General features: G+C 42.5%; 1 protein-coding gene across 1 annotated transcript in view; it reads left to right on the plus strand.

Annotated features, from left to right (window-relative positions):
* LOC129813130 (pleckstrin homology domain-containing family H member 1-like) overlaps positions 1-8,137 on the plus strand; it is a 75,030-nt gene extending 66,893 nt beyond the window's left edge. Inside the window, exons 30-31 of the mRNA XM_055865333.1 lie at positions 2,437-2,583; positions 5,562-8,137. Of these exons, the coding sequence (XP_055721308.1) occupies positions 2,437-2,583; positions 5,562-5,771 (357 nt within the window). The 3' untranslated portion in view covers positions 5,772-8,137. The remainder of the gene's footprint in view (positions 1-2,436; positions 2,584-5,561) is intronic.
* The last annotated feature ends 7,402 nt before the right edge of the window (positions 8,138-15,539 follow it).

The raw sequence follows: 15,539 nt of genomic DNA on the forward strand, positions 1-15,539 counted from the left end.
ACTAGGGATGGAGGTGTGACCAGGCACTAGGGATGGAGGTGTGACCAGGCACTAGGGATGGAGGTGTGACCAGTCACTAGGGATGGAGATGTGACCAGGTACTAGGGATGGAGGTGTGACCAGGCACTAGGGATGGAGGTGTGACCAGGCACTAGGGATGGAGGTGTGACCAGGCACTAGGGATGGGGGTGTGACCAGGCACTAAGGATGGAGGTGTGACCAGTCACTAGGGATGGAGGTGTGACCAGGCACTAGGGATGGAGATGTGAGCAGGCACTAGGGATGGAGGTGTGACCAGTCACTAGGGATGGAGGTGTGACCAGGCACTAGGGATGGGGGTGTGACCAGGCACTAGGGATGGAGATGTGAGCAGGCACTAGGGATGGAGGTGTGACCAGGCACTAGGGATGGAGGTGTGACCAGGCACTAGGGATGGAGGTGTGACCAGTCACTAGGGATGGAGGTGTGACCAGGCACTAGGGATGGGGGTGTGACCAGGCACTAGGGATGGAGGTGTGACCAGGCACTAGGGATGGAGGTGTGACCAGGCACTAGGGATGGAGATGTGACCAGTCACTAGGGATGGAGGTGTGACCAGGCACTAGGGATGGAGATGTGACCAGTCACTAGGGATGGAGGTGTGACCAGGTACTAGGGATGGAGGTGTGACCAGTCACTAGGGATGGAGGTGTGACCAGGCACTAGGGATGGGGGTGTGACCAGGCACTAAGGATGGAGGTGTGACCAGTCACTAGGGATGGAGGTGTGACCAGGCACTAGGGATGGAGATGTGACCAGGCACTAGGGATGGAGGTGTGACCAGGCACTAGGGATGGAGGTGTGACCAGGCACTAGGGATGGAGATGTGACCAGGCACTAGGGATGGAGGTGTGACCAGGCACTAGGGATGGGGGTGTGACCAGGCACTAAGGATGGAGGTGTGACCAGTCACTAGGGATGGAGGTGTGACCAGGCACTAGGGATGGAGGTGTGACCAGGCACTAGGGATGGGGGTGTGACCAGGCACTAGGGATGGGGGTGTGACCAGGCACTAAGGATGGAGGTGTGACCAGTCACTAGGGATGGAGGTGTGACCAGGCACTAAGGATGGAGGTGTGACCAGTCACTAGGGATGGAGGTGTGACCAGGCACTAGGGATGGAGGTGTGACCAGGCACTAGGGATGGGGGTGTGACTAGGCACTAGGGATGGAGATGTGACTAGGCACTAGGGATGGAGGTGTGACCAGGCACTAGGGATGGAGGTGTGACCAGGCACTAGGGATGGAGGTGTGACCAGGCACTAGGGATGGAGGTGTGACCAGGCACTAGGGATGGAGGTGTGACCAGTCACTAGGGATGGAGGTGTGACCAGGCACTAGGGATGGGGGTGTGACCAGGCACTAGGGATGGAGATGTGAGCAGGCACTAGGGATGGAGGTGTGACCAGGCACTAGGGATGGAGGTGTGACCAGGCACTAGGGATGGAGGTGTGACCAGTCACTAGGGATGGAGGTGTGACCAGGCACTAGGGATGGAGGTGTGACCAGGCACTAAGGATGGAGGTGTGACCAGTCACTAGGGATGGAGGTGTGACCAGGCACTAGGGATGGAGGTGTGACCAGTCACTAGGGATGGAGGTGTGACCAGGCACTAGGGATGGGGGTGTGACTAGGCACTAGGGATGGAGGTGTGACCAGTCACTAGGGATGGAGGTGTGACCAGGCACTAGGGATGGAGGTGTGACCAGGCACTAGGGATGGAGGTGTGACCAGGCACTAGGGATGGAGGTGTGACTAGGCACTAGGGATGGAGATGTGACTAGGCACTAGGGATGGAGGTGTGACCAGTCACTAGGGATGGAGGTGTGACCAGGCACTAGGGATGGAGGTGTGACCAGTCACTAGGGATGGAGGTGTGACCAGGCACTAGGGATGGAGGTGTGACCAGGCACTAGGGATGGGGGTGTGACCAGTCACTAGGGATGGAGGTGTGACCAGGCACTAGGGATGGAGGTGTGACCAGTCACTAGGGATGGAGGTGTGACCAGGCACTAGGGATGGGGGTGTGACCAGTCACTAGGGATGGAGGTGTGACCAGGCACTAGGGATGGGGGTGTGACCAGGCACTAGGGATGGAGGTGTGGGCAGAGGGGACATAGTCCTTGTTTGGGTCTGTCTGTAAGTTGTTGTTTGTATGTACAAGTTGTTGTTGTTGTTGTTTTTGGAGTGTAAAAAAATAAAAAAAATAAATGAACAAATAAATATTATTAAGAAAGGAAGAGACATGATACAGACACTACTGAACAGAACCAAACCAAAAGTGAACAGAAATGATCAGAGCCAGCACAGTTTGGTTCGGGTTGGCACGGTAATGTGAAAAGTGTCAAATACATTTTCCTATTCACATACGTCTTTTAAACAACCTTTCCTTTACAGCACCTTCTGGTCACCTACTCCTACCAATCAGTGATCACCTTTGGCGGTTTCCGTGACGACCTGATGGTGGTAGTGAGCCAGACCAAAGAACAAGGTGGAGGGAAGAAGAGTGTGGAAAAACTGGTCTTCGCATTGCCCAAACCCAAGGTAAAGTCTCTATAGTCTTCTCTTCGGCTAAACCCAAGGTAAAGTCTCTATAGTCTTCTCTATGGCTAAACCCAAGGTAAAGTCTCTATAGTATTCTCTATGTGCAAACCCAAGGTAAAGTCTCTATAGTCTTCTCTATGTGCAAACCCAAGGTAAAGTATAGTATTCTCGATGGCTAAACCCAAGGTAAAGTCTCTATAGTCTTCTCTATGGCTAAACCCAAGGTAAAGTCTCTATAGTCTTCTCTATGGCTAAACCCAAGGTAAAGTCTCTATAGTCTTCTCTATGGCTAAACCCAAGATAGTCTCTATAGTCTTCTCTATGTCTAAACCCAAGGTAAAGTCTCTATAGTCTTCTCTATGGCTAAACCCAAGGTAAAGTCTCTATAGTCTTCTCTGTGGCTAAACCCAAGGTAAAGTCTCTATAGTCTTCTCTATGGCTAAACCCAAGGTAAAGTATAGTATTCTCTATGGCTAAACCCAAGGTAAAGTCTCTATAGTCTTCTCTATGGCTAAACCCAAGGTAAAGTATAGTATTCTCTATGGCTAAATCCAAGGTGAAGTCTCTATAGTCTTCTCTGTGGCTAAACCCAAGGTAAAGTCTCTATAGTCTTCTCTATGGCTAAACCCAAGGTAAAGTATAGTATTCTCTATGGCTAAACCCAAGGTAAAGTCTCTATAGTCTTCTCTATGGCTAAACCCAAGGTAAAGTATAGTATTCTCTATGGCTAAATCCAAGGTGAAGTCTCTATAGTCTTCTCTGTGGCTAAACCCAAGATAAAGTCTCTATAGTCTTCTCTATGGCTAAACCCAAGGTAAAGTCTCTATAGTCTTCCCTATGCCCAAACCCAAGGTAAAGTCTCTATAGTCTTATCTATGGCTAAACCCAAGGTAAAGTCTCTATAGTCTTCTCTGTGGCTAAACCCAAGGTAAAGTCTCTATAGTCTTCTCTATGGCTAAACCCAAGGTAAAGTCTCTATAGTCTTCTCTGTGGCTAAACCCAAGGTAAAGTCTCTATAGTCTTCTCTACGGCTAAACCCAAGGTGAAGTCTCTATAGTCTTCTCTATGGCTAAACCCAAGATAAAGTCTCTATAGTCTTCTCTATGTCTAAACCCAAGGTAAAGTCTCTATAGTCTTCTCTATGGCTAAACCCAAGGTAAAGTCTCTATAGTCTTCTCTATGGCTAAACCCAAGGTAAAGTCTCTATAGTCTTCTCTCTGGCTAAACCCAAGGTAAAGTCTCTATAGTCTTCTCTATGGCTAAACCCAAGGTAAAGTCTCTATAGTCTTCTCTATGGCTAAACCCAAGGTAAAGTCTCTATAGTCTTCCCTATGGCTAAACCCAAGGTAAAGTCTCTATAGTCTTCTCTATGGCTAAACCCAAAGTAAAGTCTCTATAGTCTTCTCTATGGCTAAACCCAAGGTAAAGTCTCTATAGTCTTCTCTCTGGCTAAACGCAAGGTAAAGTATAGTATTCTCTATGGCTAACCCAAGGTAAAGTATAGTATTCTCTATGGCTAAGCCCAAGGTAAGGCCATAGAAATGTAATATATTATATTTCTATGGGTGGCAGGTTTAAAGTAGGTGGTCTTTACCTCTGGCCAAGTGCAAATGGTCAGTGAAAACTATTAGTGGATAATAATCACCACGGACCACAACAGCTCTGCCAACTTTCAGTCAGCGCTCAGATGAAGTTAAGGTCACACAGTTACTTTGGCTGGATTTTCCAAAGACTGAAGAGTAAAGGGTGAGTGGTGGTTTTGGTGTAGGATTTTACTGTACAGATCAGGGAGCCAGGGTGACAAGTAAAGGGTGAGTTGTGGTGTTGATGTAGGATTTTACTGTACAGATCAGGGAGCCAGAGTGACAAGTAAAGGGTGAGTGGTGGTGTTGATGTAGGATTTTACTGTACAGATCAGGGAGCCAGAGTGACAAGTAAAGGGTGAGTGGTGGTGTTGATGTAGGATTTTACTGTACAGATCAGGGAGCCAGGGTGACAAGTAAAGGGTGAGTGGTGGTGTTGATGTAGGATTTTACTGTACAGATCAGGGAGCCAGGGTGACAAGTGAAGGGTGAGCTCCTGCTATGTGGCTCTGTCCGCCTGTCAGTCCAGTGTCGCTCCCCCGAGAGCATATAGGAAGGTTAACCTCATTTCAGTTTTTTTTTTTTTATACATTTTCCCCAAAAAATCTAAACCTGTTTTTGCTTTGTCATTATGGGGTATTGTGCGTAGATTGATGAGGGGGGGGACTATTTAATGAATTTCAGAATAAGGCTGTAATGTAACAACATAAGGAAGTAGTCAAGGGGTCTCAATACTTTCTGAATGTGTGTGTATATATATATATATATTTATGAAGGTTACCCGCTTCCTTGGGCTGATGTAGAAAGCAGGTTGATTCTCTATTTTATGTGTTCAGCCTCCGAGGAGCCTAAGGGAGGGATTAAAAAAAAATACGCAGATAAGTTACCTGTGCACTGAAATTGACTTTAAAAGATGGTTTTGGCTTGAGCCGCCAGTCGTTAATCTGTGTTGGATTGAATCCCGGTCTAAGCATAGAGTCACATTACTACTGTAGGAGGTGCTAATAAGGTCCCTCTGTATTCATGTCAGGCAGATCACTATCAAGTCATTTCTATGGTTTTCTCATTGGCTTTAAACTGAACTTCTAAATGTGAGCAAATGGGCCTACAGCTCCCTAGGAGCTAATGAAATACAATAATATCAAATGGTAAAACAATTTCCCCCTCCCTACTCGGTGTTATCCTCTTTCTTTCCCTCCTTCTGTCCTCTCTCGTCACCTTCATCCTCCTCTCCTCTCCCCCGCCCCTCCACTATTCTCTCCCTCTTCTCCTTCATCCTCCTCTCCTCTCCCCCGCCCCTTCCACGCTTCTCTCCCTCTCCTCCTCTCCTTCATCCCCCTCTCCTCTTCCCCCCACCCCTTCCTCTCTCCCTCCTCTCCTCTCCACTCCTCCCAGATCTTGGAGTTGACTCTGTTGATGGCCAGCTACATTAACTACTGGACGCCCAGCCTCCCTGGCCCCCCTGTAGCCCAGCACCAGTCCCCAGGACCCGTCTCCCCTCTGGGGCCCTGCGGGGCCGGGACAGGGGCTGCAAAGATGTGGAACTTGGACAGCAGACACTTCCCCTCCATGACTTACACCACCAAGGGCCCCACTCTACTGTGAATATGTCAAACAACAACAGCAGCAACAATCAACAGCCTTGCTCCAGTTTATTTTCGGGACAAGACGGTTGTGTCCAGTAGGCTCCTTAAAGAAGAAAACAGACTAAAACATGGAGAATCTATACGTGGACCTGGTCAAATAATAAATGTTTGTTTTCCATTTCAAAACATTTTTGCAATGGTGTTCCCTACTGGACATGACCCAGGACTGAGAAACTACTACAGGCTGCTGTGGTAAAGAGGGCATTGCTCCACATATGTTACTTCACTGAAAATGGCTGTGGTTCTTCTATGTTACCCTCATCCTCTCTAGCCTGAAGTGGATTCTGTTCCATATACACAGGACGTTTAATTTCTGAAAGAAAAAAACATTGAACCGTGAAGAAATGGGAGATGCAAGATATAATCATTTGTGGTTCACTTTATATGAAGATGCCGCTCTTCAAATGTTTGCGTTTTAGTCAGTGCTTAATTTAGGAAAAATATGCTCATGTTTGAGGACTATTTGAAAAACAATTGAGCCTTGAAAAAGGACCAATACACACCCTACTTCTTGACCTTGGCTGTCTGGCCGTTATACACACAGCCTCTACTCTTCCCTGCCACTCATCTCTTCCAGATACTCTGCATCCCAAATGGTTCCCTTTTCCCTATATAGTGCACTACTTTTGACTAGGGCCCATGAGGAATAGGGTGCCATTTCACATACCCTCTGTCTTTTTTAAAGGGAAAAAAAGCTGTTAAACAAGGAAAGACTGAATTTATTCTGGCTCTTTGGTACCTAATATGGAGCTAGGAAGATTTACCTATTCCTTAAATGATGGAGGCTTAAAGTGGCGTTAACCGGTTTCTGAGGGAATCTATTCGACTACAGAGCACTAGTTGTTGCTTTCTACCTTCTCCTGACTGGCTTCTGGAGACGCCGTCACGTTAGAATGACGCTATCTGACGGAAGACAATGCATTAAACTAGTACAAAATACTTATACTCTGACATCAAATTGTACTTGATTTTTTCATTAAGCAATTGCACAAAATGTCTGACTTATAGATCACAGCAGGCCAGGGCCTGAAAAGGAACATCCCACTGGGTAAAAACTGGTTGAATCAATGTTTCCACTACATTTGAACCCCAAAAAATCTATGTGATGACATTGAACTGCCATGGATAACGAATTGGATTTGGAGAAAGTCACCAACTTTTAAACTAAATCTAATGACATGTTGAATTTTTTTGTCGATAACACGTTGAATTCACGTTAGTTGACAACTCAACCAAATGTCAATCAAAAGTAGACGTTGAACTGATGTCTGTGCTCCGTGGGAGGCAAGGCGCTATGACTGAGGGTACTTATGGTACTGATAATGGTAACATTCTGACCAAGCAATGTTTTATAACAATTTTGACCACGTACTTTTATTGTGAAGTACAGAGTTACAATCTTTTTTAAGCTGATAGAGAAGAATAGAGATGGAATACAATGTGTCTGTCCGCTGTATGAGGCTTAGTCTGAGATATATCAACTCATTTGGTGCCATGTTCCTACTCATCCACTACCTGCCTTGACAACCAAGGTTGGGATCAATTCCATTTCCATTCAGTTACACTGAAATTCCAATGTAAATTCCAAATCCAGTTTTCCACATTGCCTTTCAATTAGAGAATTTGAAATGGGAATTTCAGTTTACTTATAGAATTGACTGAATTGAAATGGAATTGACCTCCAGCCTTTTTGACAACACAGTGGAAGGTACTGTTAATTCCTTTAAATGGAGAGGTCCAGCCACATAAGAGTGGACTGGTAAGATTAGAGCTATTCAAATGTTATTAGTGACTTGAATTGTTTTGGATGAAACCACTGTCTTGGTCATTTCCGTGTTATTTATTTAATTTCCTGGTATTTTGTGGCTTTTTTGTATGCTGAAAATTGTTTGGCAGAACTGTTAAATGTTGAACTGAAACGTTCAAAATGGCCTTGACTTTGTTTGTCTCAAGTAGCTGAATAATTGAACTTGACAGTTTTACGCTGTATGAATGCTGTATGAATGCTGTATGAATGCTGTATGAATGCTGTATGAAAGCTGTATGCAAGCTGTATGAATGCTGTATGAATGCTGTATGAATGCTGTATGAAAGCTGTATGAATGCTGTATGAATGCTGTATGAAAGCTGTATGCAAGCTGTATGAATGCTGTATGAAAGCTGTATGAATGCTGTATGAAAGCTGTATGAATGCTGTATGAAACCTGTATGAAAGCTGTTTGAATGCTGTATGAATTGTGAAACGGGGATGTTAGCTCAATGAAACAGATTAGAGATGATATGCTTAGCTGTTATGAAGTGTTGTGTTTAAAATGAAATAAAAAAAGTGCATTATATACAGAAGAGTATTTGTCATGGCTTTCACCTATAAACATTTACGCTCAACAGTCTGGTGAATACTTAAGCTCTTACAATATGCTTGATCCTTTCACTCGTTATATTTTTACACACAAACTATCCCCAGACTTTGGCAAATGTACCAGTGTGATGTCAGGTAGGCGTCTGTTGATGTGGGGGGGGGGGGGGGGGGGGTTGTAGCTAGGAGGCTAGTTGCTCTGACTTGCTTCATCCAAACAGATCAAAGTGGTAATGATATTTTCCTGCCAACAGTATTGCTATAAATCTTTTCTTTTTTTAATGATTTCTCAACAACTGTTGTTGTAGTTACTCTATTATGACCAAAAATACTCATTATTGGAAACTCTGCTAACTTGTTGTGCATCATAGGCCCTAGGGCAGGGTTAGACAACCCTGTTCCTGGAGTGACACAGGTCCTGCAGGATTTTGTTCCAACTAGGCACCACACCTGACCAACTGAGCTAATTGATCAGTTCAGTGATGACCTAAATTCAACACACCTGGTCTTCCAGGTCAGTTAAAACATAAACATGACCAGGGTTGCTTTCACCAAGGGGCATCACATATTTATCTGTTTAACAGCAATGCCTATTTAAAAAAGCAGGAAATAGGTGAGCTGGTGATTTTTGGAAAACTCAGTAGGTCAACAAGTATAAGCCTACTTGGGAGCAGAAAGTTGGTAAGAGGTTGAGCGAGAGCACTAGAACAAAAACACAATAGCCTGGGGCCTTCATGTAGCCTGGGGCCTTCATATAGGCTGTGACCATGAGTCCTGTGAAGGTAGCCCGCCGTTTCCATGGAAACTAATGTTGCCAAAGACAGACATTCTCTTTTGAAATGTGGACTTCAGATCCCACACTGATTTTTTTTTAAAGTATGTTGCATTGTTCGTTGCCTCTAAAGCAGGGATGGGCAACTGTGATGGGGATGGGCTCCACAAAAAATCTGAACTCATCATGAGAGGTCGCAGTGGCTTGCGGGTCTGTGTACCCACATCAATACCCACACATGCAGTCAGAGCCCTAGTCTTTTGGTAGTATGATATCTGAGAGAAAGCAACTAACAAAATCAATGGGGGCCATGGGCAGTTATATGACAATGATTAGGCTACTACAAGTTTAGAAAGCTTGCTATACTATATTTTAACTGACATGGGCTAATTAAGTGAGTGTCAGTCACCGATATAACAACAGAAAACTGCTGATGCACAACCAAATGTCTAAATTGCACCTTGTGTATTCTCCTATTCTAAATCTCAACAGTAAATTGCACCTTGATTTGTTTGACAATCAGATGACAATATCATGACTGGTTGTGTTCGTGACACATTAAAAGTTCATTCATTTTTACAGTTGAAATAACATCTTTATTAATAGGCCCCTAAAACAATGTTGAGACCTCCAGGATGGCAGGTTTTAATTCGCACTCTGACCATAGTCTACATAGGATAGGCCTGTAGCTAATGAGGCTAAAACCACATAAATTGCACCTTGTGTATTCTCCTATTCTAAATCTCAACAGTAAATTGTGACCCAGACAGTTCATAAAAAAATAATAACAATTTTAAAAAAACGTTTGGGAGTCTATTCCCCATCCCTGCTCTGTAGTCATTTCTAGATTAAGATACATTGCATTCATTTTGTAAATGCAGTTTTGTGAGTGCAGGCACTCTGACAGCAGGCTGCTATTTGGCCAAAAAGATTTAGTCTCAGCTGTAGGCAAGGTGCAAATTACAGGGAACCAGTGGGGCTGAGCTCTTCTGAATGAGATGTTAGCTCCTCCAAACAAAGTCAAAAAAGATATTTGGGGGGGTCTCAAAATAATGCTATTTTAACCAATTCTCTATTTGTTTAAAATGTAATGGTAAATATGTTTTACAGTGGTAAATATGAAAATAAAAGCTTACAAATGAAACGAACATCCCCACCTCTGTCATGGTTTAAACCATTTATTTCTATGTGGAGCCGCTGAACTTTGGTCTCTCTCTGAGCTCCTGTACACATAGATTCTCCGTTGTAGTTTTCCATGTGTTTGCCATGTGTTTGCCATATGTTTCACCATTTCTTTGCCATGTATCCTTGATTTTAAAAATTGCCTTTATTCTAATGCATTAGATTTATCGTTGATTTATCATTGTTTGCTTAAGTCAGTCAGCTGTTTAGAGCGCTCATTGAGTTGTTTTTCAGGTGCACCGTGGGTAATGGTGTTCTCCGTGACCAGAAGTAGTAGAACCATTTATATAGCTTGATTATTTTCTATCAATATTTGTTTTCTTTCCTGAATCAGCTGATGATGGTTGACAATATCACTAGACAACTAGCCTACAGCTAGACACCAATGCGCATCCAATTTGGTTAGAAGCATTAGATTTAGCAATGGCATAGGCCTACACTATTCTGGATTTGTATGCCCATGAGAACTATAGCCTTGGGAAGTAGAGGTGCTGCAGCACCCCCTGAAAAATAATAATTAAATAAAAAGAATTAAAAAATAATAATATGTTTGCCCAAAAGGGTCTTTTCTGTTCCTGTATTATCGGAACTATATAGACGTCTGCAGGCAGGATATGTAAAAGAAAATTCAGCATCTCCACTTTGCCAGTGTCTTACGGGATTCAATAGTTGGAATTGTAAGAGTTGTTGCCCTGTCCCTTTCTCTGTGATGTCATTCTAATGGAATCCAGAAAGAACAAACCCTGTCCCTTTCTCTGTGATGTCATTCTAATGGAATCCAGAAAGAACAAACCCTGTCCCTTTCTCTGTGATGTCATTCTAATGGAATCCAGAAAGAACAAACTCTGTCCCTTTCTCTGTGATGTCATTCTAATGGAATCCAGAAAGAACAAACCCTGTCCCTTTCTCTGTGATGTCATTCTAATGGAATCCAGAAAGAACAAACCCTATCCCTTTCTCTGTGATGTCATTCTAATGGAATCCAGAAAGAACAAACCCTGTCCCTTTCTATGTGATGTCATTCTAATGGAATCCAGAAAGAACAAACCCTGTCCCTTTCTATGTGATGTCATTCTAATGGAATCCAGAAAGAACAAACCCTGTCCCTTTCTCTGTGATGTCATTCTAATGGAATCCAGAAAGAACAAACCCTATCCCTTTCTCTGTGATGTCATTCTAATGGAATCCAGAAAGAACAAACCCTGTCCCTTTCTATGTGATGTCATTCTAATGGAATCCAGAAAGAACAAACCCTGTCCCTTTCTATGTGATGTCATTCTAATGGAATCCAGAAAGAACAAACCCTGTCCCTTTCTCTGTGATGTCATTCTAATGGAATCCAGAAAGAACAAACCCTGTCCCTTTCTATGTGATGTCATTCTAATGGAATCCAGAAAGAACAAACCCTGTCCCTTTCTATGTGATGTCATTCTAATGGAATCCAGAAAGAACAAACCCTATCCCTTTCTCTGTGATGTCATTCTAATGGAATCCAGAAAAAACAAACCCTGTCCCTTTCTATGTGATGTCATTCTAATGGAATCCAGAAAGAACAAACCCTGTCCCTTTCTCTGTGATGTCATTCTAATGGAATCCAGAAAGAACAAACCCTATCCCTTTCTCTGTGATGTCATTCTAATGGAATCCAGAAAGAACAAACCCTGTCCCTTTCTCTGTGATGTCATTCTAATGGAATCCAGAAAGAACAAACCCTGTCCCTTTCTATGTGATGTCATTCTAATGGAATCCAGAAAGAACAAACCCTGTCCCTTTCTCTGTGATGTCATTCTAATGGAATCCAGAAAGAACAAACCCTGTCCCTTTCTATGTGATATCATTCTAATGGAATCCAGAAAGAACAAACCCTGTCCCTTTCTCTGTGATGTCATTCTAATGGAATCCAGAAAAAACAAACCCTGTCCCTTTCTATGTGATGTCATTCTAATGGAATCCAGAAAGAACAAACCCTGTCCCTTTCTATGTGATGTCATTCTAATGGAATCCAGAAATAACAAACCCTGTCCCTTTCTCTGTGATGTCATTCTAATGGAATCCAGAAAGAACAAACCCTGTCCCTTTCTATGTGATGTCATTCTAATGGAATCCAGAAAGAACAAACCCTGTCCCTTTCTATGTGATGTCATTCTAATGGAATCCAGAAAGAACAAACCCTGTCCCTTTCTATGTGATGTCATTCTAATGGAATCCAGAAAGAACAAACCCTGTCCCTTTCTCTGTGATGTCATTCTAATGGAATCCAGAAAGAACAAACCCTGTCCCTTTCTATGTGATGTCATTCTAATGGAATCCAGAAAGAACAAACCCTATCCCTTTCTCTGTGATGTCATTCTAATGGAATCCAGAAAAAACAAACCCTGTCCCTTTCTATGTGATGTCATTCTAATGGAATCCAGAAAGAACAAACCCTGTCCCTTTCTCTGTGATGTCATTCTAATGGAATCCAGAAAGAACAAACCCTATCCCTTTCTCTGTGATGTCATTCTAATGGAATCCAGAAAGAACAAACCCTGTCCCTTTCTCTGTGATGTCATTCTAATGGAATCCAGAAAGAACAAACCCTGTCCCTTTCTATGTGATGTCATTCTAATGGAATCCAGAAAGAACAAACCCTGTCCCTTTCTCTGTGATGTCATTCTAATGGAATCCAGAAAGAACAAACCCTGTCCCTTTCTATGTGATATCATTCTAATGGAATCCAGAAAGAACAAACCCTGTCCCTTTCTCTGTGATGTCATTCTAATGGAATCCAGAAAAAACAAACCCTGTCCCTTTCTATGTGATGTCATTCTAATGGAATCCAGAAAGAACAAACCCTGTCCCTTTCTATGTGATGTCATTCTAATGGAATCCAGAAATAACAAACCCTGTCCCTTTCTCTGTGATGTCATTCTAATGGAATCCAGAAAGAACAAACCCTGTCCCTTTCTATGTGATGTCATTCTAATGGAATCCAGAAAGAACAAACCCTGTCCCTTTCTATGTGATGTCATTCTAATGGAATCCAGAAAGAACAAACTCTGTCCCTTTCTATGTGATGTCATTCTAATGGAATCCAGAAAGAACAAACCCTGTCCCTTTCTATGTGATGTCATTCTAATGGAATCCAGAAAGAACAAACCCTGTCCCTTTCTATGTGATGTCATTCTAATGGAATCCAGAAAGAACAAACCCTGTCCCTTTCTATGTGATGTCATTCTAAAGGAATCCAGAAAGAACAAACCCTGTCCCTTTCTCTGTGATGTCATTCTAATGGAATCCAGAAAGAACAAACCCTGTCCCTTTCTCTGTGATGTCATTCTAATGGAATCCAGAAAGAACAAACCCTATCCCTTTCTCTGTGATGTCATTCTAATGGAATCCAGAAAGAACAAACCCTGTCCCTTTCTCTGTGATGTCATTCTAATGGAATCCAGAAAGAACAAACCCTGTCCCTTTCTATGTGATATCATTCTAATGGAATCCAGAAAGAACAAACCCTGTCCCTTTCTCTGTGATGTCATTCTAATGGAATCCAGAAAGAACAAACCCTGTCCCTTTCTCTGTGATGTCATTCTAATGGAATCCAGAAAGAACCAACCCTATCCCTTTCTCTGTGATGTCATTCTAATGGAATCCAGAAAGAACAAACCCTGTCCCTTTCTATGTGATGTCATTCTAATGGAATCCAGAAAGAACAAACCCTGTCCCTTTCTCTGTGATGTCATTCTAATGGAATCCAGAAAGAACAAACCCTGTCCCTTTCTCTGTGATGTCATTCTAATGGAATCCAGAAAGAACAAACTCTGTCCCTTTCTCTGTGATGTCATTCTAATGGAATCCAGAAAGAACAAACCCTGTCCCTTTCTCTGTGATGTCATTCTAATGGAATCCAGAAAGAACAAACCCTGTCCTCCAACATTTACATCAAAAGGTGTAAAGTTATGGGAAAAGACCCAAAACATCCATATCAAATTAAATATTTTTCTTGATCAAATAACATAGAAAACACTTTTTGTGCGGTATTAATTTACCATCCTTACAAACCACTTACTGTATTGTACAGAGGCTGGTCATCTAGGTTTGTACCTGTAGACTTTCTAGCACCATATAGATAAAACTATGTACAATACAGAAATTGAGTACAATGAAACATCAAGTGATTTGCAATGGTGTGACGTGATGATGTGGCTCAGTTGGTAGAGCATGTCACCTGCAACGTTATGGTAGTGGGTCCAATTCACATTGGGGACCACTATGGAAATGTTTGCCCTCACTACTGTAAATTGCTCTGCATAAGAGCTTCTACTAAAAGATCAAATGAAACATTTATCAAGCAACAATTTGTGTATTCCACAAGTATTATCAGACTAACTGTTTGGTACAGATAATTATCAGACTCAAGTTACAAATGCTGGTGTACACTCACGTAGAAATACATTTAGTTAAACAATTTTTACAAATGTGGTGCACTAGTCAATTGCTAGTCCTGTATTAGTGGACCAATATAGATGTCTGTAGGAAGGTCAATTTGTCAGCAAGACACATGCATTAACGCAGGCCCAATAAATTGCACTGAATGTCGTTAGGCGCGAGTATACATCCAGTTTGGAGGCTGGGATTATTTTGAAGTGGAGGAACATGTATATGCAGCCTACTGTTTGAAGTGATTTGTTTGACAATCAGATGACAATATCATGACTGGTTGTGTTCGTGACACATTAAAAGTTCATTCATTTTTACAGTTGAAATAACATCTTTATTAATAGGCCCCTAAAACAATGTTGAGACCTCCAGGATGGCAGGTTTTAATTCGCACTCTGACCATAGTCTACATAGGATAGGCCTGTAGCTAATGAGGCTAAAGCAATGTTGTTGATGATATTTTACCAGCATTTTAGTAATTGTAGTTATTTATTCCAGTATCAGGAAAAACATAAATTGTAGTGAGTGCCTAGAGCAGCGCGGGAAATAGTTTAGAAATGAGCATTTCTGCAGCTGCGACGGAGGAGGCTAGACTACTTTTGATAAAGAGTTTGTAACTCTCATCAAAATGTTTATTGTCATATTTCCCTTTCCTGATACATACCTAAACCTGTTGTCCTTTTTAGCCACACATTCGTGTACAGGGTGGTTTTGTGCCAACAACTAAATGTAACAGGGGGACCTGGTGCCAGCTGTTTATATATACAGCTAGCTAGGGATAGTAGACCCACAGATTGTCTATTATGTTGACAAGGTAGTTTATTTATTTTTATTTAACCTTTATTTAACCAGGTAGGCTAGTTGAGAGCAAGTTCTCATTTACAACTGCGACCTGGACAACATAAAGCAAAGCAGTTTGACACATACAACAACACAGAGTTACACATGGAATAAACAAACACACAGTCAATAATACAGTAGAAAGAAAAAAAAAG

The sequence above is a fragment of the Salvelinus fontinalis genome, chromosome 16, assembly GCF_029448725.1.
Source record: "Salvelinus fontinalis isolate EN_2023a chromosome 16, ASM2944872v1, whole genome shotgun sequence".
NCBI classification, from domain to species: Eukaryota; Metazoa; Chordata; class Actinopteri; order Salmoniformes; family Salmonidae; genus Salvelinus; species Salvelinus fontinalis.